At 38.1% G+C, this 23705-nt stretch overlaps 1 protein-coding gene across 2 annotated transcripts in view; it reads left to right on the top strand.

The window, feature by feature from the left end:
- Positions 1-23705, top strand: part of BRAF (B-Raf proto-oncogene, serine/threonine kinase) — an 80666-nt gene that overhangs the window by 39153 nt on the left and 17808 nt on the right. The window contains exons 4-11 of one of the 2 annotated variants that reach the window (XM_033057869.1): positions 3996-4099; positions 4810-4912; positions 7073-7221; positions 8277-8396; positions 17398-17557; positions 19094-19130; positions 20542-20661; positions 23323-23459. In XM_033057869.1, the coding sequence (XP_032913760.1) occupies positions 3996-4099; positions 4810-4912; positions 7073-7221; positions 8277-8396; positions 17398-17557; positions 19094-19130; positions 20542-20661; positions 23323-23459 (930 nt within the window). The remainder of the gene's footprint in view (positions 1-3995; positions 4100-4809; positions 4913-7072; positions 7222-8276; positions 8397-17397; positions 17558-19093; positions 19131-20541; positions 20662-23322; positions 23460-23705) is intronic. The other variant, XM_033057870.1, reaches the window with a different exon arrangement.

Genomic DNA, 23705 nt, shown 5'->3' with positions numbered 1-23705 from the left:
ATTGCATCCCTTAGCTCAGTAGTGCGAGTTTCTAGGTGGTAACCATTGTGAAATACTTGGATTCTCTTAGTTACAAAACAGAGGGATCAAGAGATAAAGGATTGTTGCAAACAAAATGGGTTTTAAACATTAAACTTTGTATGTTTCAATAAAATGCCAACTTTGTTCTGTGTTACTGGGTTGCAGGCATGAGAGCGCTGTGTATTTTGGAGTAGATGAGAAATTTTCTCCTGGGGGACTGATTTTGTTAAAAAATGCTGATGTGATTGAGTTAAAACGCTCTGTGGGAATCCTGGCAAAGCTCTGATGGAATTGATAACCCCTCCTTGGTGCCTTCCTGCCGTGCTGGAGCTGGCAGGCACTCAGGGGCTGCACCATGCAGGGCTCCTGCTCCTCTCCCAGCCTGTGGGGCCACACACCCTCCCTCTGCCTGGGGCTGAGAAAAAAGCTGTTCCAAAACTCCTGCTTCAGACTCAGCAGGAGTCTGTTAGCCGAGAAAAAAGAACTGGTTTTGGTTTTTCTAAAGACTGAGTTGGTCTCCAAATTACTTTCTTGGAAACCAGCTTTTTGACTTCACCATAATTTGGGGGTGAAAAGAAGCTGGGGGCAAAAAGAGGTTTCAGAGGGGAATGTCTTGCAGGGTGAGATTTCTGCTTTACAGCAGGGACTGAAGGGCTCCACGCACAGATGGTGATAGACCATGCTGTACCAGTCTGGGAAAATGATTAATCAATACTACAGGGGCTTATTCTAGCACTAAGTTCTTTTAATTTGGCCTTATGTTTCTCTGCTCAGGAGTTCTGTAAGAGAATGTTCTAAATGTGATGCTGATTCAGGATCATGATGGTTTTTCAGAGTAATAAAAACAGTTCTTTGGGTTTTAGCTGGATCTTGATGCAAATGGCAGTGAAGAGAACAAATGTTCTACCCATGTTTCTAATTGCAAGTTGCATAAATATGGCTTGGATTTTAATGAAGGGGATTTGGGATAATGATACTGAGGAAGAGCAAATAAGTGAGAAGGATGTTTAATGCACATTTTTCATAGTCCTATTGCACTTGTGTTGCTGTAGGTAGTCTTTGTTCTGATACTTCCCAGATTTTGAGAGTTTGCATTTCCAACTTTATTGATCTTGTAAAAGAAATTGTTTCATAAATGTCCATACATCTTATTTTTGACCAAAAAAAAAGGAAAAAAAAAACCCACTTCAGTGTAACTAATTAATAGCATTGGAACTTTGATGTTCCTTTGCTTCATGAGTTGCTGAAGGATGTTGTCATCATTTATGGAAGATCAATGCTGGAGGAAGGAAATGTTTTCCAGTGACCACAAGACTGCTTATCTCTTCTTTAATGTTAGTCACCTTTCTACTGCTTGACTTTTCCTCCTTGTCCTGCTCCACTCCCTCTCACAAGTCAAGATTTTACTAACCTGGTTTGTTTTAATACTTAGCTCTGTTGGAGTTTTCTGCCTAAGCTAGAACCTCTTCCTACTCTCTGCTGGGTTCTATTGCTACTCTTAAGCACTTCCTTCCCCATGATGTTCCTTGTCCAAAAAGTCACCTTTTCTCCCAGTCACAGCCTGAAAGCTTCCTGTTCAGGATATATTTCCAGTACTTTTCCAAGTGTTGGCAAAGAGTTTTCCCTGCAACATGGTTCATCACATTGTTTTTTTCTGCTCTCAGCTCTTCCCTCTCTCTTGTTTATTTGATTCCCACCAACCTGGTGATGACAATTCCCTCTCCCAGTATACACATGCTTTGCTTGCATGTTCAATTCATGAAGTTTCTCCTGACCCTCTCCTTTTTATCCCCATCATCTGTCTGCCGCCTTTGCATTATTTCAGTTTCTTCTGCCACTGTGGCTATCAGTGGTGAAATGATTGAGTTGCTGGAAAGGCAGACCTGAATTGTCTTTGGGGACTCAACCTCAATCCAGCAGGAGCTATGCTTAGAGGAAAAATAGCCTTGAGCTGAGGAACACTTGCTTCCTCCATCAAAATGGCTTGTGATTGGATCCAATGTGTGTGGGAGGTTGGAGCACACCTGAAATCCTCAGAGATTTTAGTCAGATCCTTAAAAATATTTACTCTCTATTTGTAAATGTATGTGTTGGAGGCACAGAGGAGGACACTGAGGGGACAGACAGGTTCTTTTAGGGATCTTTGGCAGAATGATGATGGCACTAAATCGTAGGGACAATTAAAGAGTCATTTTCTTTATAGGGTGTTATAATTAGTATAGCACAGAATTTATTATTAGAATGGCACATGAGTTCTAGAAGCAGAATCACTCTTGTGCAATTTATAAGTAACATAATACAGAATTTATAATACAACTTCACTTAATTTCTTGCTGCCTTTGCAGATCAAGACAAATCTTTATTATGTGTTTTGTTGTATACAACAATCATAATTTAGACTCAACGTTTGTATGAAAGAATTTGAGTCACACCCTCCATCCTGGGAGAGAGGATAGGAGTTCCTTACTATGGACTTACTTAGAGTAATAAGAAAGATGCATTAAAAAAGATTGACCCAAGTCACCTAAGGCTGAATATCAAGATTGTGAAGTAGTATACTATAGGATGTTTTTTTCAAAGAAGTAAGAAAAATTACCTTTTTTAAATTTTTGTGTTGACCAGATGAAATGCACAAATTTCCTGTAAAGAGACAGTCTCGTGTTAATCGAAGGAAGAAGGTGAAGCAAAATATTCCTTTAATTTGTGTCTTCTGAAAGCACAAATGTTTGAGTTCTAGAAATGCAATATGTAATGTAACCTCAAGTCGTGTTCACAAATCTACTTGAAGCAGGCTGCTACTTTGCACTGTCATGCTTAAGTAGGACATAGAGCCCCTAAATACCCATGGAAATTTAAATGCAGGGAACAAAAACTAGGCTCTGATCCAAAGCCAGTTGAAGCTGATTAAAAGACTACTTTTGGCTACCAAGTTCTCTGGCTTATGCCACTTGCAAGCTAGATTTGAGTTTCAGGTGTTCAGACAGACTTGTCAGGTTTAAGTTTGTGGTTTTTTTCTTCTGATTTGTCTTCAAGGTACTATCCATGATTATAGGAGATATCCCAGTGTGTAGAGTGCCTAAAGCCTTAGATATTTTCACTACCGAGCTCTAAAAATAGTTAGTAGGTAATATTCAATACCTTAACTACACTTAATCACCAGATCATATATGCTTCTTTTTTATGACTTGACACTGTACACTGTTAAATTGCAGGTTTACCTAGAGATCATCTACTCACTTGTATAAGATATGCCTAGGATTAGAATAGAGGTGAGGAAAATACCTTTACACAGTATGTAGTTCTTGATTTTGCTAGCTTAAATGTGCTCCTCCATTCTTCCCATCCTGTTGGTTATCTAAACTTTGTTCAAGCCAGGAAACAGAAAAGAGCAATATGTTTTTCATATAAGATGTGTCTGTAGAGTTACAAATATAGGTTAAAGTGAGAGGTGATGGTCTGCCTGACTCAGATGACTGTTTTGTTTCACTTGTTTGCGTGCTTATCTTCTGTTTTAGAAATAGAAAATAAAATATTTACATTTTATAGTAATGTTTTTTTGAGTGCAGTCCAAGTTAGTTCCTTCACTTAATTTCACTTGGCATGTTTCCCCACTTATGTTCAGGCCAGCCTGTAAAATTAAAGCTGTATGTAGTTAGCTATCTGTGTTCTATGTCTCCAGTTTCTTCCAGTTGAGGAAGTTGGAAATTCACTTTTGGAGTTGAGTGAAGATTGTGTTCCAAGTGTTAATAGAAGTGTAGAGCTTGTTGTCTCTTCTAGCAGAGCCCTTTTCCTCATATATTATTCAGTAATAAAATTTTCTTTGGTACAAAAAAGGTTTGGGAAAACTCCGACCTACAATTCTGTAAAGCATCCTGAAGAGTAGGTTTTAGCACTTGAGGGTCAAAATACTTGCATCAGTTGGGGGGATCAACTGGAAATTGTTTTAAGTAATTTCTTTTGTATTTGACCTCTAGGTTCCAGCAAGATGTGGAGTGACAGTCCGAGACAGCCTAAAAAAAGCGCTGATGATGAGAGGTCTTATTCCAGAATGCTGTGCTGTTTACAGAATACAAGATGGGTATGGTTTGTGTGGGATGCATTTTTACTCTTACAGTCTCTTATTGGAGCTGCTCAGGATGGCCAGACCTATCCAGAAGTTGTTTACAAAGTTCAGAATTTTATGGTACCTTGCACTAAACATCGCAGACATGTTGAAAAGAATGTCTAATTCCTGGGAAAAGGCTTGGGCATAATATTGAGTAATATGAGATTATGGAAGAACACTGATTAATTAAACTCATGCTCACCAAATAAATATTAAATAGGTTGTGTTAGCTTATTGGTTTTGCTTCATTTGCCTATAATGCATTCTTAACTAAAGACAGAGTTCCCTTGGGAGGAAAAAAAAAAAAAGAGTTTTCAGTTTTCAGCTCTAAGAACTTGTGTATTATGTTCATGTACACAATTAGCCAGCTCTGTGGAACTCTTACAAAACAGGTACCTTCACAAAGACTATTTGATCAAAAAGCCATCTGCCATGTAGGAAACAAGGAATTGGCCACTACTGGAGCTGGTTGACAAACAGCATTTCCTTCCTGTAGTTTGTCCAGGGAAGGTGTGCTTTGTTTGCTATGTACTGAACCTCAGGTCTTGCTGCTAAAAATTCCTGCAATTAGACTGGGTAGCAACCCCCCCACAGTCTAACTTTTTAGCTGATCTCACAACTTTGGCAAGAGACGTGGAAGGGCTTGTGTGCTGATGCTAATGAGAGGTTTATTTGCACTTTAGAGAGAAGAAGCCAATTGGCTGGGACACAGACATTTCCTGGCTCACAGGAGAGGAGTTGCATGTGGAAGTTTTGGAGAACGTGCCACTCACGACACACAATTTCGTATGTACTGGGTTTTGTGAGATGCTGAGTGGGGTTACACCAACTTGGTACTTTCAAATTCAAATTACCAACTTGGAATATTTTGCATCTGTGGGATGTGGTGGGAGTTGCAAAAGAAGTTTTTAATCACAGTAGCTTAAGTGAATTAGATAGAATTGTATTTGAAATAAGTGGTGCTAGAGTACTTGATCACCCTTAAAACTTTCATGTTTTGTTGGAATACACCCTCTAAAATCTATAAATGTAGGGGGTTTATATCAGCACTGCATTGCAGAGCTGTAATAATAATCTACTATTTTTGTATTGCTGTATCTATAAAATGTATTCTGGGCCTCCCTGCTGGCTCTGCAGCAGCAATTAACTAATGAACTAACTATTCCCAGAGCAGTGCTGACATCATCAATGATGCAGTGCACAAATATGTTTTGACCTGATAAGGCACCAAGTAAATGGAAGCTGCTAAACAAAATCTGTCTAAATGTTTCCAGCTACATACAAAATCCTGGTAATAATGTTTGTCACATTGGGAAGAAAGACCTATTTCAGCTTAAAACATAGCAGAAGTCTCTCTGCAAGCTGATTCAACCTATTTAGCTCAAACAAACTGTGTTTGGGTTATGGGTGCTAGTTAGGTGAACTCTAGTAGGCTTAAAATTTTTTTAGATCCCTCTGAAACTCTGATTATTGCATGTAATAATAGAAGTAAGGTGTTTTTATGCTAGGTAGTGCTAAATTTGAAAATTAACTAAATAATTTCCCCCGTATACTTTGGGAAGAGTGCATGATCACCCTTCTGTGATTTTGAATGTTTGAGTTTCAGTAGTCGAAATTACAACTCTATGTGTAGCCGTACATTGAAGTCCTATATGTATATATGCCAGTGTGTATTTCCAGTCCTGTGATTATTAGATAGAACTCTTGGGCTTCTGGAAAGGTTAGAATACGAAATAAAAACAAGAGCTACTGAAATATTGTAGGTTTTGTCCAAATAAATTCTCAGTGTTTGTGTCTAAAATTACAATAGTGAAGTTTTGCTTCAGGTTTTTTGCTCTTATTCTTACTGCTAGTTAGGTAAAGCATTGATTCCAAGAGACAGTTGACAGAAAGTTTTAATGCATGAAAGCTGTCTCAAAAAGGAGAGGATCTTTCATGAAAATCTGTAAGATAAAATTGTAGCGCCAGCATCACAGAAGAGCCTTGTGAATACAGTAATTTCACGATTATAAGCCGCACCATTTTGACTAAAATTTCGGTCCGAACCCGAAGTGCGGCTTATAATCAGATGCAGCTTATATATGGACAAAGAACAAAAAGTTGCTGTTTTAGTTTGCAGGACAGGTGTCTGCTGAGAAAGGCAGGAGCTTCTCTTTGAAATGGAGAATGTAAACACCCTCCCTGCAAATTATTAGAATTTTGAAATCAAGGGGCTTTCAGGCAAAGATATGGGAATTAGGAATAACAGTTCTTTACTAGGGAAATTAAAATAGAAATACAGGACTACAAAGAAACAAACTCCAAACCCTGACAAAGTCAGAGTACAACCTGACACCCCGTCAGGCAGGGTGTTGGCAGCAGTCCCATTAAATGGTGGCTGCATCCTCCTGCAGTGACAGATGTGGCTCAGTTGGAGCAGTGCTCCTGTACAAGGTGCAGTTTCCCTCCGGAGGTCCAGTGGTGATGTGGAGAAATCCGGTTTTCCTCTGGAGTCCAGTGGAGAAAGGGGTTCCCTTAGTGTCCCAAAGCCTCTGTTTTTATCTTGGTAAGAAATGTTGGGCTCTTCCCCCTGGCTGGAGCAACTTCCAATGGGATGCAGTAATTTTATCAGTCCCACAGTGGGACTCAATGGCCATTAGCAGACAATGACTGGCTGGAGGAAGGATGGGTTGTGAAAAGATAAAGAACAATGCCCTGCCTGGTTTCAATGGATGGCCCATTAGCAGAATATCTCCCATGGAGATAAGGATCACTGCCCCCACCCTGAACAGATGGTGATAGAACAGATACCTTTTATCACATTCTGTATTGTAACGTGCGACTTATAATCAGGTGCGCCATGTAATCATGAAATTACTTGAGGGAGGTAAAAGCAAACAGCCTATGTTGTGCTTTCAGAAGGACTCTGTAAAAAGAAGGTAACTGTGACTGTTTTTGACAATGTAGGTACGGAAAACGTTCTTCACGTTAGCATTCTGTGACTTCTGCCGGAAGCTGCTGTTCCAGGGCTTCCGCTGCCAGACCTGTGGCTACAAATTCCACCAGCGCTGTAGCACAGAAGTGCCACTGATGTGTGTCAATTATGACCAACTTGAGTAAGTCATCACAATTGATTTTTCAAGTTGAGCCTTTTAATAAGTATACAGCTGTCAGTGATTTTCTGTCATTCAAGAAGTCAGAGGGAGATGCCTGGGAAGAAAAAAAATAGGAGTTCAGTTATTCTTATGAGACTTTTTAATTGATATTCTTTTCTGTGCTAGCTCAGACAACCAGTTCATATTTCTTTGCTGGTCTATGAATTGCTTTTTTTTGAAGCATGAGTAGGGTTGCTGAGCATTTGACTGTATCAGACAAACTACTCATTGTTCACAGTTCTTGTTATTAATCAAAACTGGTTCTTTATTGTGTGATTGTTTATTGTTTAAAATTTAGCTGTGGGTTTATTCTCTTCAACCTCAAAAAAAACCATGAAGAGATACTAGTTAATTATAGTGAAATTGCAGTTGACTTTACAATAATTGAAAATAAATCTACTAGCAAGATTAATGCCTAGGTAAGAAACATAAAAGAGAATGACCCAAACAGTCCAGTGTTCTTGGATTGAGTTACTGATCTATTTGTGTAAGTCTTTGATGTAGATTTAGGATCTGGTGTAAACTGGCTCTGTTCTATTTAATTAGTTTTAGCAGAGGCTATTAAGTCTTTTAAATAGATTTTTTAATAAGAAATAATTTAAAATGCTATTTTTCTCCCCAAGAATGAATTTAATTTTAGTTTATTTTGGTATTTATAACTGTTTCCATTGGCATCTCTGGAGTTTGTGTTCAGGGTGTCAGTTTACATACTGATAGACAGAAGTTGTGCATTCTTGAAGAACCAGATGTTTACAATTCCAGCTAAAAGATGAAAAAATTAAGTTCCACAAGGTTTCTATTTAAAGCATGATCTTTTGCTCCTTCATGAAGTAAATAATACTTCTAACAAATCTTACAGATTTAATGTGTTAGTGTGATCTTTATTTTTGAATTTAGAATTTAACCCATGAGGTTTTTGGGATTTGGGGTCTTTCTTGTAGTTTTTGAATATTATATTGTGAAACTTCTGGGTTTTGCACAAGTTAGGTGGTTTTTGTTTTGTTCTTGCCTCACAGTTTGCTGTTTGTCTCCAAGTTCTTTGAACATCACCCCATACCACCAGAGGAGGCCTCCTTAGGAGAGACCACCCCAGCATCTGGATCATACCCTTCAGTGCCCCCCTCAGATTCCGTTGGGTATGAACTTATTCCTGCTGTTTAATAACATAACATTGCAGTACTGTGCTAAGGAACACTCAAAATACTGCCTTGCAGCTCTGCTTTATTGTAATCTGGCTTCTCATGCAAGTATATCCACCTGTGCTGAGTTTAAAAGAGGTGAATGTCTTCATTCACACAAATTCTATAAACTGGTAATGAGCCTAGGTTAAATGTGTGTGTAACTGTCCATAGAACTGAGATGTTACCTGCTAAACTGACTTCTCCTACATGATACCTTAGACCTGGTCTAAACTGGAAAGATTTTATTCTTAAAATAAATATGAACCCAAATTATATCCTCACAAATTCTTGTAGTTGGTTATCAAATTAGAATGTATACTCTTTGAAGTGACCTACCTCAGTTTCAGAAAAAACCACATGACTGTAAGGCTGATGTGAGCAGGTTCATAATACTGCTTTAGTAACTTTTCCACTTACAGTGCTTTAGTGTCTTCCAGACCAGTTGCCTTCTTCCTGTTCATGTTGGGGTTTACCAATAGCGTCTGTTTGCTGCAGCTCTAGGTTTTGTAAAAGTAGAGCTCTAAAAAAAACCAGACCATCCCCCCAGTATTTTCAGCAAAGATTTTGGGCCCTTTCTTCATGAAGAGATAAGAGACTGTATTTAAATTATGTTCCCAGTAGCAAAGAGATTAATGACACCGTCCAACATTAGGTAGTTGAACAAATGTCCAGGGAAGAGTAACTGAGGGATGTATATCACACTCAAGAAATCTGGTGCATGTTTATTAAGAACATCAAATACAGAAGCCTTCAGAAAACCATTCCCAGGACTTGTGTGCTTTGTGGAGTTGAGCTGAATGTGGCAGAGAAGCTCTCTTGAATTAGTGAAAATTGTGTCTAAACTGAAGCAGAAACAGACTGGAAGCTACGCAAGCATCTCTGGACTCTTACCTAGAAGATAAATTCTCTGGACAGCCAAGATCATTTTATGGAAGACCAAATAAAATGCCTCCTAGGAGAACAGATTGACAGTCCTGCAGAGGGAACCTCACTTGGTAAGTACACAGATTATGTTCTTACTTGTACTGTTTTTGCAGATTCAAGTGAATTCAGAAGTACTTCTTCAAGGCAGTGAATGTTGCCTTTAGATCCCATGGGTATTAATACAGCAGATGGTGGGCAAGGCCACTTGTCAAGTATTTGTCATGGTACAGCCAAAACAATAACTATTAATTCATGAAGGAACTTATTTGTATCAATTGTGTTAAGCAGTAGTGGATGTCAAAGGCACTGTATTAGCCCTAGTCCTGATAGTCTAAATTGTCCTGCTTTTCAGTTGTCTTTGCCTCACATTTGGTCCATTCTTAGCAGCTTGTGAGGTTACAACAATGTGGATTATCTTGATACATGCACTGTTTCAGGCATTGTTAGTTATGTGATGTAAAAACAGAAAGCAAAATCTTGAGACCAAAGCTGGTTAATGCCTTGACATCTTTAACTTCACATGCATAAAAATGTTAACATTTAAATTTACTTACTCAAGCTTTTTGAGTAAGTATATTTAAATATTAAGTATATTGATTTTTTTTTTAGCTTTTCTCAGGTGTTGCATCTATAAATGTTTGTAATTGCAGATGTAAAAGGTTTCTAGCTTTCTCCTTTCTGCTTTTTTGCTTTGTTGTACACTTCATTGGTAAACAAAAAAAAACATACGTCATGCTTGAAAAAATCTGTTCATTTTGAAAATGGTTTATGATTGTCAACTGGTGTTGATCTGTAATATGCATGTTAGTCATACAGTGCTCCCCTAGCATCTGTGTATGTAGTATTTCCTTTCCAGAAGTAGCTCAGATATTACTGGATGAACATATAGCACTGTCCATACCTTTTTCCAGTTACTTTCCTTGCCTTTCTTTAATAGTACTTCTCTGCTCTTTAAGAACATAATTGTGGAAATACTAATCTAGCTGAATTTAAGAAACTGGCCTTTTCTGTAAAAACACGGACTCACCTATGGTTTTGTTAAAAAGAACTGTTGCAGTATGGGATAGCAGTTCAAGTGGAATTAAAAAAAGGCTGACATTTGAGCTTATCTTGTCTGGGAGGAGAATATGGGATTGAAATTGGAGAACTGAACAATGGGATGGAAAATATGAGGAATTAGCACTTTTAATAATGCTTCCTAGATTAATAATTATTCCTTTGATTTCTCTGTTCTCCTAGCATCTTGGTGGAACAGCTCACAGAGGAAGGGATGTTACTATTCATGTGAAGAAAGAGAAGGCAAACATCCTCCTTCATCTCTAGCCTTGTGAAGGGATCCCAGCAGCAGGCAAAGTGCCCCAAAGAAGGAAGTTGGTGTTGCAAGACAAGTTTGAGAGCAAAGGTGCAAAGGTGTGACGTGCTGAGACACCATCAAGGGAGCACATGGAGACGTCTGAAAGAGAAAGGCACATCAAGAAAAAGACCTTTGGACATGATGCAAAAGCTGCTGAACACACTGGACAACTTTCACATTGCTCATGTGTAACATCCTAAAGCCATCCAGGCCTGCCGCCTTACATTCTTCCAACTGTGAGCCATAGGCAGTCCTTCCAGGTTTTCCAGCCCTAGATGAGGGAACATACATTGTCCTGTTTCACATTTCTGAACCCCTTATAAAATGGTGTCCAGCCTCTACATTAGGTTTTGTGTCCCATTTTAGTTCTTTCCATCCTGTCATGCCAAAACAGCCATTTTAGTTACAATATGCAGTTAACTGTAAAGAAAAGTGAAGGTCTCCCTGCTAAGAGCCATTTGTAATAAAATTGAAGTAAGGAAACTCTATCACACATTGTATTTGTTTCGTTCATTGCACTGTCATGAAGTTTCTTCTCCATCTTGGCTCGTAAAATATGGGCACAGAATTTCTGTGAACCCAGTTCCCTCAGTCTCAAATACATGAAAAAGACAGAAATAAGCAAGTTGGCAACATCTTGACTCTTTGAAAAACAACGTTTCCCAATATGCTTCATCTTTTAAGTTGGAGGAAGAAAAGGGCAATGTCTGGTGCACCGTTCTTGGAAGTTTGCCCGTCCTTGCCTTTGAGCAGGCTCCAGCTTGTGATTAAACACCTCTGTTTTCCTTTCTGTCTTCCAAATGTTGACTGATCCTTCTGCTTCAGCTGAAGATATTTGAATGTCTAGAAAAGCTTTGGAAAAGCCAAGGAAGCAAAGATAGAGTTTTAGATTATTACTTCTTATGCTACAATGCCAGTTAGATCCTGTGGTATGTGGCGATAGTTTTGTGTTTTAATTCATAAAACAAAGAACTTTTCCTCTAAAAGTTCTGGCACCACCTTTCTCCATATGAATGTTCCCAATGTTCCTACAATATCCAAGTTGAGTTGATATGCATTCTTGCTTCACAGAAAAGGTTTGGTATCAGGATCAGGAAACTCTGTCAGTCTGTGCAACAAGTGAGAGAAACCTCTTGCTCTCCAAAACTTTATTTGCAAAAACCTGCTAGTTAACTGGACCTGGTTTGGAGGACTTAACAGTGGCAGTGTGCTTCTCTTGATAACCCCTGGTATGCGAAGGGAATTTTGGGCCCAAAGGCCATTATAAATGAGTGCACACTGTTGTAATAATCTTGGCAGTTGTTTTTCCCCTACAAACCAACATGGATGAAAACAAGTTGTCATGGTATAAACAACTGCACGAATTTGTGTAGGGTCATGACTGTTACAGATGTGTCTCATGATGCTTCTAGACTGACTTCACAGGGTGCTACTAAGAAAGTTTTTTAGTTACAAATTGGTACTGCTGTCCCTTTCTCCAAATTGGCATTTGATTTGGGATTATTGAGTATTTCCAGGCTGCAGGGATGGGCAAAGAAAATAATTATGTTTTTCTGGCAATGTCTATGGAGTACCACAATAATTAAATCAGAACCTATTTGGCCTTCACAATTTAAATTTACTTGCTTGCTGCTATAGCTGAAATACCATTGTGTCCCAGATCCTCAGCAGTCCTTAGAAACTGCTTAGAGCTGGAAGTGCACTGTGTTCTTCATTATCAGCAGTAACAACAACCAAATCCAGTCTGGTGTTAACGCTCTGGTGTAAACAAAAAAAAATCAAGAAAAAAGCCTTGATACACATATTAGTTGGCAGTAAGTTTGGTTTGGATATGAGTGTGGAGCTTACAGGTGTGTGCAACACTGAGTCCAATGCTAATCTGTGATGGACTTGTTCAGGCTGTGAGGTGGAGAAAGAAAATCTCAGTTCAGGAGAGGTGCTATCATTTTAAAAAGAAACTGGTTCATACCTTATAATTGACGCTAGGAGAATGTGGGTTTTCAGTTCAAGTATTTGCTCAACTACAGCAAAATAAAAATACAGTCAACAAAAACTTGAAACCCAAAGACACCTATCATTAAGAAAAAGTTCATGAAAAATCTTTCCTGCATAGACCAGCTCTTAAACACTTATGAAACATCACATGGGTGAGTAAAGGCCATTAAGGAAAATCTGTGTTAAAATTTTCTTTTGCATTTGTAAAGTGAACTAATTTATATCATTGCAAGTCCAAAAATCCAATAGACATACTGTATATGATTTTATAAAATTGTTTGTTTATATATAGTGAAAGATGTGCAGACACTTTTCTGGGTTACATTACTCTTCCTTGTGGACCTAGTTTTGTGGGATAGTAAATCTGTGGACACGTGACACTTTCTGTGCTTGATAAAGGGTATAAAAATTTTATATCTTATCAGTTATTCTTGTTTCCTAATAAAACATCCTTCTATTTTACCTGATAAACAATGTGCTAATCCTAAACATATGATCCAAGGTAAAAGCATATTCTGTCACACTGCCAGGGAAGGTTGTAACTGTTTGAGATTTGATAACTCTGCACTTGTTGCCTCAGAAGCTGAGAATGATTTGTTAAAAGAATGCCCTCATATAGGAGCTGAGAGAAGGTCGTTTATCTTCTTACTTGCAGAAGGTCTCCTTTAGCTAGGTGGCTGTAAACTGTTCACTAAGGCCACAGGAACAACAGAAACTCAGATCCTGATATTCAAACTCATGTTCCTAAAGGCTCAGCCCATCATTTTTATGGGTGGGGGTTGTTTGTTTAAGTGTTTTTTGTATGTTTGGTTTGTTTGGGGGGGGTCTGTCGTGTTTGTTTGTTTTTTGGGGTTTTTTTTGTTGAATTTTTTTTTTTTTTTCAGTGTATTTTGTCAGCTCTATGCTTCCATAGCCTAAGAACTAGTTTTGGAACTGGCCTGGAATAGACCCTGTCACCCTTTTCCAAATGATGATATCTGGACCTTTTAACTCCAGTGTCACTCCTACTCTTCTCAAGTACAGTAATTTCACAATTAGAAGCTGCACAATTTTGACTAAAATTTTGGTCCAAAAACCAAAGTGTGGCTTATCAGGTGCAGCTTATATATGGACAAAGAACAAAAAGTTGCTGGTTTAGTTTGGAGGACAGGTGTCTGCTGAGAAAGGCAGGAACTTCTCTTTGAAATGGAGAATGTAAACACCCTCCATCCAAATTATTATAATTTTGAAATCAAGGGGCTTTCAAGCAAAGATATGGGAATTAGGAATAACAGTTCTTTACTAGGGAAATTAAAATAGAAATACAGTACTACAAAGAAACAAACTCCAAACCTGACAAAGTCAGAGTACAACCTGACACCCCGTCAGGCAGGGTGTTGGTAGCAGTCCCATTCCATGGTGGCTGCATCCTCCTGCAGTGACAGATGTGATTCAGTTGGAGCAGTGCTCCTGTACAAGGTGCAGTTTCCCTCCGGAGGTCCAGTGGTGATGTGGAGAAATCCAGTTTTCCTCTGGAGTCCAGTGGAGAAAGGGGTTCCCTTAGTGTCCCAAAGCCTCTGTTTTTATTTTGGTAAGAAATGTTGGGCTCTTGCCCCTGGCTGGAGCAACTTCCAATGGGATGCAGTAATTTTATCAGTCCCACAGTGGGACTCAATGGCCATGAGCAGAAAATTACTGGCTGGAGGAAGGATGGGTTGTGAAAAGATAAAGAACAATGCCCTGCCTGGTTTCAATGGATGGCCCATTAGCAGAATATCTCCTGTGGAGATAAGGATCACTGCCCCCCACCCTCAACAGATGGTGATAGAATAGATACCTTTTATCACACTCTGTATTGTAACGTGCAGCTTATAGTCAGGTGTGATTTATAATCGTGAAATTACTGTAATTAAAATGTAGGAGTACTGTAGGAATGGCCTTTTGGTAGCTCAGAGGATCACTGTGCTCTTTGTGGTGATGTGTTTTTGATAGAACAAGATCTTGCTGCAGATCAAGATCCAGTTTTGGCCACACACCGGCAGAAGCTGGTGGTAATATTTTCTGAGCTTGTGGTCTCAGCAGGCTGTCTTAGCTAGCAAGCCCCTTGTCTCTTTTACTTCACTAGTTACCTTTTTCAAGAAACATTTTCTTTTAGCAGGAATAACCTACTTTTTTCAAAGTGTCTCAAGGACACCCATTAATAAAATCATAATGGAGCATGTAACTAACTGCTTATGAGGTTCCCATCTCTGCATTCTTTGTTGTCTGAAGCCCAGGGATCCTCCAAGTAATAGCTTAGAGACTGAAAAAAAAAATATTAATTCCTTATCAGTCTGCAGTTAGTTTCTAAAGATCTGGACTTCCCCCAGTAAGACTTGAATGAGTAGAAAAAGCTGTTCATGTTGTTTTCAAACACGGTATGACGTAGCATGCTATCTGTGTTAGCAACATGATGGACATGATAACCTGTGACCAGAAAAACAGAAGTAGCAGATGACCATTTATGACTCAAAGGAGGATGTAATTGAAACAATATTGCCTCAATCTGGTTTTCTGGCCCTTGGCTTACTCATGATCACAGAATATCTGATCACTTCTGTTTTTGTCATGTGGCAGAGCTCACATGGTGTGCAATGTCCTGATGGATGTTGTGATATATTTCCTTAATTTCCTTATTACCTGAGAACTCTCAGGAAGTTTATCAGGAGTTAGCTATCCCAGCAATGACAGTATTGGCCTGGTTGAGACACCTTTTAGACTTGTCATACTTTTTTTTGTGCAGCACTTGATGTGCTTGCTTTAACATGAAAACAAAATGCCTTTAAATGTCAGTCAGGTCCTGCATTTGGATCTGTGAGGTGTCCCATCTCCTGATTTGTGTTCTAGTTGCATGATTTACTTATAAAAACATTCAGGAGTTTAAAATTTGTGATCTGCAATATTTTACCTGAAGGTACTTAGGTAGCAGTGAATGAAAACTTCAGCTTATGTGTGTGTATAACTGCATTTTAAAAAATAGTTCTGAAATTATAAAAAACTTCTAAAATGCTGGGTTTTTCAAGGCCCTTTTCCCAGAGATTTGGCTATTGGTAGTTTTAGTTCATTGCTTCCCACTATCTTCCCAAAATCTATATTCTGTCATGTGACAGTTGGTAACTACTTTATTTTTTTTAAAGTTAAGCAGGGTTAAAGCCCCTGCTGCTTTTCTCCTGCCTCACTTCCCAAACATATTCAGGTGTTTCATTGGAAGACTTACAAGACTGTTACTTGAATGAATTCACAAGCACTTTGTTCTGCCATTTTCAATTGTGAGATGGTTGGCCAGGAAGGAAAAGATGACAGGTACTTAGGATACAGATAACACCAAGTTCTGGGAGCAGTGCCAAACTGGATAAACTTGTTAATGAAAGGTAGGATAGTAGGCTATAAAGCAGACCTGTTTCTGACAAAATGCCAAGATGTCCTGTTGAAAATGTTAAGTTTCCCCAAAGGTTTCTAAAGAGGCTGTGGAGCATTGCTTACAGGAGGTGGCATCAGGACCTATTGCTGCTTTGTGCTGCTGTCTGTTTTATTTTTGAAGCTTTTCCCTGTGGGCATTGTCTTTGTAGACATAATAATTAATCCATGAGTCATTGAATGGCTGGAGGACTCCACTCCTCTTTTAGAACTTAGGAAGAAACCAACTCTTAAAAACCTTGTCGCCAGACACCATGTATATTTTAACATGAAGTTTTCTTTGACAAAGATGGCAGATGTTTTCCTTAGCCTTTTGCCTTATATCCATTAGATTGAGTCATTAGGCTTAACACTGACTGACCTTGACCAGAGTAAGAGATAATTGCCAGTTTATTGCACTTTTAACAAAATCCACGGATAACAAAAGAAGTGACTTTCTGCCTTTTTACAGACAAAACCCCCAAGTGTTTAGTTGTTTTGTCTTTTGAATATTCAGTTCATTATACCATAATTAAAGACTTAATCTACATTTATGACTGGCAGCATTTGCATTCCTTCAGGAAGCTTGTTTGTGTATTCTGAACACTTATCTCCTCAGTCAAACCTATTGCATTGTAGTACTGTAAATAACATTCAAAATGTTGTGCTATTCTTAAAGGTTGAGGTTAAAAGGTGATATTTTTATTTTTAGTATCAATAATACATTGGGCATGTTATTTTTAGTATAGATAATACATTATTATTAATCAATTAGGTTGAATGAATAATTTTCACTCTTTCTTTGCTGAGAAATAATCCCATCAATACGTTTTATGCATTTTCTGACTGCAACATTAATATGAGGCATTAAGCATTTTTAGTTCTCAATTGATTACCATTAAAATGAGTGTATTGCATTGACTCAGCTGAGGAAACTGCAGAGTATCTTTCTATCTGCAATGCATGTTGAGCAGCATGAGTTTTTCAGATCAGGATTTATTGTTACTAGTTTGGTATGGTATGATTTTCTTTGTTTTAATTCAGAACACTTCACAGCCATGTGATTAGGTAGTTGATGCAACAGAGAGTTGTTGGAATTGATCATAGGGGAGTAGAGACCATTCATTGTAAATTGTTTTTAGTCAGGGCTCTAGATCAGTGTTTTTGTTACATATTGTGATAGTTGAAAAGGACTTACCACACCCACTATGCAGCGTTTGAAGCCATTTGTAGACCTAAATCCTCTTTTTCCTTGACTTTGTTTCTCAGACCACCAATTCTCCCTAGTCCTTCTCCTTCAAAATCCATTCCAATCCCACAGCCCCTCCGACCAGCAGATGAAGACCATCGAAATCAATTTGGGCAACGCGACCGATCCTCCTCAGCTCCCAATGTCCACATCAACACAATCGAGCCAGTCAATATTGATGTGAGTATTGCTGACACTTAGATCAGGAGTAGTAGAGTGCATGTGTTCCTTGTGAATAGCAGTGTGCTAAATTCATTGTGTACACACAAGTGCTTTGTTTCTAATGTAATCCTTAGTGATCCCTTAGAATTTTCAAAGATCATTCATTTTTATTTAATAAATTTTCTTCTGTTGAGAGCTAACACATTCCATTCTCCAAAAGCAGAGCTGTCTTTTCACAGTCCTTTTTCATTTTCAAAGAAACATTCTGCCCCAAACAACTGCTCTTTTTTGTCTGTCATTAGTCCCAAGGTTCATGCTGTTAGCTGTAGCCAGTAACCACTCTGCAAATGATTCTGTGTTAACCACATTGTTATACAAGATAGAGACCTTTTAACATTTGTATTACAAGTAATGTTTTTGGTATTGAAGGAAACTAAATAATTACATTAAGCTGAGTTCACATATTCTGATAGTTCCTTAAGAGTTTAAGACCCCAGTATGTGTTGTTCCAAGCATTCCTTTGGAGTGTTCAGAAGCTACTACACTTAAAGTTTTTTTCCACAATTTTGAAATTTCTGGATGGTGAAATGTAACTAATAATAATGCTTGGTATTCCATGAGGACAGTTAGGACCTTTCAAGACGTTGCCTTTTGCTAATTTTGCTAACATACACAGTTTGTATTTTACCTCTAAGTCTGCTCTCTAGAAATTAGTCATTTGTCAGGTGAACAGTCTTGAAATGTGCCTGGACACTGAGGCAGAAGATCTGTTTTGCATGTGAACTGAGGAAAGGTGAAATTTTAAGAGTGTGGCTGTGTAGACATTTGCATGTAGTGCAGCTGAGACATAGCCAGTGCTTTTGGCAAAGCATAGGTGTGCAAGGGAACAAATATTATTATGGAGCAAGAAGGGAATCAATGTAATAGTGTAACCAAAAAAGAAAAAGCTTTATTATAAATATGGACATACAGAAGGAAATTGCTAGAATTTTCCACTGCTGTTTATAAAATCCTTAGTGTAGTTTGCTGTTAGTCTGGACATGTTGCAATACACACTCAGCTCACAGAGGATTGCAAGAGAAGAAAGCCTTCTGCAGTTAGTAATTTCTGAGAAGAGCAGTGTGCTGGCTATGCAAATCAGGTGTGTTGGTACAAGGAAAAGCAAAGCAGGGTTCATTTGACTGATACACCACATGTCCCAGGATCTGATATGACAATTTAAATCATTTGTGGTACAGTAATAGAACATTTGACTCAGTATTTCTTTCTATGTTTTGACCAATGGCGTTTGTAAATCAATATTTTCTTGTCAACATCTCTTTTGGGTGGTGTACATTTCACGTTACTACAGAGAGATGCTGTTTTAAAGTAACTTAACTTTGAGAAGTGTAGTAGTTCTTTGGAGTCATTGCTGTTAGTAGGTCAGGGTAGGAAACCCCTTTTATTTCATGGGCAACATATGATACTATGAATTCTCAAATTTATCAGTCTCAATTGATTCCAGAATGTAAGTGTTAATACCTAAATTAAACACAGCTTTTTAATTTTTTGTAGGACTTGATTAGAGACCAGAGTTTACGAGGAGAGGGAGGTAAGTAGCATTTAAACTAACTACTGTGTTACGTTTAATTACACAACTGCTTTTTCCCTTCTCGTTGCCCTACTTCCTTCTACAAAACACAGCCACAATGCAAAATATAACTAGAACGAAAAAGTGAATTTACATTTGCTTGTCCATGAACTTAGTATTTGTTTCACAAAGATTTGAGTCATTTGCTGGTCATTGTGGGAGTGGGGGAGACAGAAGGAGAACAAGTTTGGAAGTAGTATCTAGTTTTTTTAGTTTTAAAATTACTTCACACTTCAACTTTTTTTACTCTCTCTCACACACACATACACTTAATCACTCACATGGCTGCACAGAGATACACTACAACTTCCCAAAGATTTTTATGCCTGTTGTTAACTTTTCACCCATGGAAACAACAGGGGTTTTCAGTGAAAACCATCGTGGTAGATGGGCCTTCCATACAAACTGCTGCATCCTAAAGCAGCCTGAAATACTCCAGTTCTTCTCCCCCTCTACCCTGCTGAAGTTGCTGCTTTGCTGTACTGCATGCCTGTGCTACTCTTGGAAGCAGATTATTAGGATCTTATACTAAAGCCAGGTCTTTTTATGTTTGCTGCAGTAACTCACTGCCCTAATTCACAGTTAAGTCAGAACTATTGCCAGGAGGTTGATTTTTTTTTCCTTTTTTTTTTTTTTTTTTCTTCAGTTATTGTGCACGGGCCTCTCAAGTCACTTCTCCCACTGGTTGTCAAGGTCCTAAAGAGGGCTTCTTATGTGCTGCATTTATTCCTATGAATATAAGAATAAAGCAGAAATACTGAAAATAGAGAAATACTAAGTATGGCAGGCATATGACAGTTTTTCCAAATCAGTAACACAATTGTCTCCTATTAATTATAACTTAGTTCAACCATAAGTATGGGTCTGAATTACCATAGTGCACCTTTCCTTATCTCAAAGGTTTTGTACTGTGGGCTTTCACTGACTTTGTTTCTCCCATGCAAATCTGATATGTGTTGTGTTTGATGGAGCTGTCTTTAATAATGCCAGCAACAGGCACTTTTAAAAAAGAAATTTCCTTTAACCCTGCAAGCTACTAATAGCAAGTTGCCAGTTTTAGCTATTTTTGTATGTGTTGACAGGTGTGGCTCTCCAGAGTTTTGCCCATTTTGTCCAACATTTAAATGTTGTGCAATCATGTTGGTTATAACTTTCGATCATAAACTGTCTGCTTGGCATCTGAAAACAATTGGCTATTTCCAGTCCTGAAACGGTGTTCTTGGGAATTGACTTTATTTTTTTTTCCTTCAAAAGTACAGAAGCAATCTATGATTAGGAGTCAAAGCATCCTAGTTATTTCCCATGACTTCTTTCATTTCTTCTATGTGTCTGTCTTTCTGTCTCTGCCTGCCCGTCTCTTTCTCTCTAACAGCCCCTTTGAACCAGCTGATGCGCTGTCTTCGGAAATACCAATCCCGGACTCCCAGTCCCCTCCTTCATTCTGTCCCCAGTGAAATAGTGTTTGATTTTGAGCCTGGCCCAGTGTTCAGAGGTAGTTGGGCTCTTCTTTCTTGTTTTCACCCAAACCAAATAAGTAAAACCACAGATGCTGTTTGTGCCTCACCCTCACACCGTGTGTATGTAAGTGTGTGAGTTTATCAGAACACCTCTGTTTTTTTGCTTGGCCTGGCTGGAATGCTTTGAATGTGCTTTTCACACATACTCACTTTCACCTTTACACGCTTGAAAATGATTATAAATGAAGTCTGACTTAAATCTTCAAAAGCAAGGAATTTCATAGTTGAGGTTTTTCTGTGGACCTTAATATAATTTTTCTAAACAAAGGGCTTTGGCTGGCATTGCAGTGATTTTAAAGATAAAATTATGTCCTTAACTTAGAATTTCCTTGACTGATCAGTTTAAGTCAGTTCAGTGTTATAAGAATCTTCTCTATTTAATGTTCTTTGTTTTGAAAAGTGATGTAGGAAATAAAATGTGAATTGCAAACATTTCCATTGATATCTTGTTAGGTCTCAAGTTTTTCAAGTAATGAGTTTTGACAGCTTTCAACAAATACTTCATTTTGACAATGTGCTATTGACACCACATGGGGGCTCTAGATGGTTTTAGTAGTTTTTATTTAGTTAGCATATTTGACTGAAACAGTATTTTTATCCTGTACTATGTAAAATAAGACACTTAGATTTTCATGTCATGGACCATGGGGGTAATTCAGGCCTTAAGCTGTCAATGGATTGTATTGCACAAAATCACCCCCAAAAAAATCTCTGGGATTTCATATGCTGGAGAAACCAGCTATTGAGTAATAGCATGAAATGTTTATACTTGTCTCTGCATAATACATGTAGAAATGTTTAGTTCAGTGCATGTAGTGTGGTTTTCAAATGCTACCATCTTGGCTGTTTCAAAGACTTTTGTTTCAGAATATATCAAGAGCAGTTCACCCTTTGAACTTGTAAGGATCCTCCAGAAGTGTTTGTAAGAAGACAGGTGCTCCCAACAAGCAAACTGGCTACAGAATGAAATATGTTATGTACAGCTTCAAAGTCCAAGCTATTGACTTAAATCCAGCATTATCTGAAGTATTCTACTCTAATAACTTGGAAAACAGGCCATCTGGTATTATTATGAACAGATTAACTAGAGTGTTCTGCCATGTGCTGTGAGCATTTCTGGTGAAGGGTGAATATTGTGCTGGTATTCTCATATTGCAGTATTTGAAGAGATTTTAGTTACCTCAAAGAAAATGCATCCCAGATCCTGGCTATTGCAGGGGAAATCTGTAGCCCAGTTAACTTTTGGCAAATTGCCCATGATCAGGGGATATCATACATTTAATTCCATATATGTTTGATTTCAGATAAATCATATAATAAATAAAAGACAGTGTAGTGGCTGTAACATGAACACAAATCCATTCTTCAGGTCACTGGCTTCCAACTGCTTATAAATGTAGTTAGGATACCCAGTAGGTATCATTATTGTTGCTTTAGTGTGTGGGACAGAGTTTACAGGTGCTGTGCTCTATTTTGTAGCTGTTGATGTGTTATTTTGTGTTTCCACTTCCAAGTGTATAGATTTTAGCTTACTGAGTCCAGTGATGGATATGTGTAATTTGATAAATTAGCATGCACTGAGTGACTGAACTTCAGCAACCCTTTTTAAAACTCACAAAGTCAGTTTTTGAACTCTAGTTGCCATTAGGAGGCACTTTTTGTTTAAGAGGGGAGCTTCTAAGAAAATATGAGGTGGAATATTGTCTTCCACCACTTCCCAGAGCACTGATGTGAGAGAAGGCAGTGGAATGTTAGAGGTTTTGTTCAATGACATACTTTGTTTAGCAAAGCAGCATGATTTTAATTAACAGTTGACCCTATTTTATGTCCTTTGCATTGGAAGGGTCAGCATAACCTTGTTGGGAATAATTGTGATGTATCTTAAAAAGCAGTGTCTAGGTGAAGTGCTCTATTTGAAAAGGGCCACTGGGGCTCTGAAACAACTCTCTTAGTAACATTTTCCTGCATAGATTTGTTTAGATAACCTACAGGCTACAGACATACTGGGCTTTTTTTGTGTTTCCTAGAATATGCTTCAAATAGCTAACTAAAGTACTTGTTCTTTTAAAATCCTTTCTAAAGTCTAATATTGATTTTAAAATAATAGTTCTCTGCTAACAGCTTTAAAACAGCCAAATGATTTTCAGGTGGCACTTGGAGACTCAACCAGGAAACATTTAAATTATTTGCATTTAGTCTATTTTGATTCCAAAGTACAGTAGTTCAGCTATTTGTTGGGTTCCTAAAAGCTTAGCTACAAGAAGTATCAGAGGTAGATGCTGCTAACTAAAATGCTACTGTTCTTCTCAAAGAAACTGATAAAATTTTAAAAATACCTTTTGAAGTATTTTTTCCTTACTTAATAAGGCATTGTCCTTTGGTTAATTGATGAACAAGAAACTGGAGACTATCTGTACAGAGATGTTTGCTATAGACTTGTCTCTTCCTGAAATCTGAGACTTGAGCACCAATCTAATATTAGGAAAATATTTCTGTATATGTTTGTTTTCTCTTAGCATTCACATTGATGTTTAGAGATACTGCATCTTAAACACAGTTCTTGCACCTAGTAAATATCAATACATTCTTGTAAACTGGGTTCTTACAGATAAAACTATCCTATTTCTGAAATTTAGGCTCAGCTGCAGGCTTGTCTGCAACACCTCCTGCTTCTTTGCCCGGGTCACTAACCAATGTGAAAGCGTTGCAGAAATCACCAGGACCCCAACGGGAAAGGAAATCATCCTCATCCTCAGAAGACAGAAATAGAATGGTAAGGGAAAGATCAGCTGTTTTCTTTTGTACAGCTGTTACACAACCGTGTTCCTCTCACTTTTCTTTCATCCAAATTTCCTAAGTTATTTTGAAGATGAATATGGCAATGATCAAGGACTTGAAGCTAATAAATAATAGAGTGGGATAACCACATTAAAACCACTTTAAACCAGTAATTAATTGTGGGACTGATAAATAAATAATTTAAATAATTGACCAAACTCACTTTTACTGGTGTGCCTCA

Source organism: Catharus ustulatus, chromosome 4, assembly GCF_009819885.2.
Source record: "Catharus ustulatus isolate bCatUst1 chromosome 4, bCatUst1.pri.v2, whole genome shotgun sequence".
Taxonomy (NCBI): Eukaryota; Metazoa; Chordata; class Aves; order Passeriformes; family Turdidae; genus Catharus; species Catharus ustulatus.
This window is presented reverse-complemented; position numbering and strand designations above follow the sequence as displayed.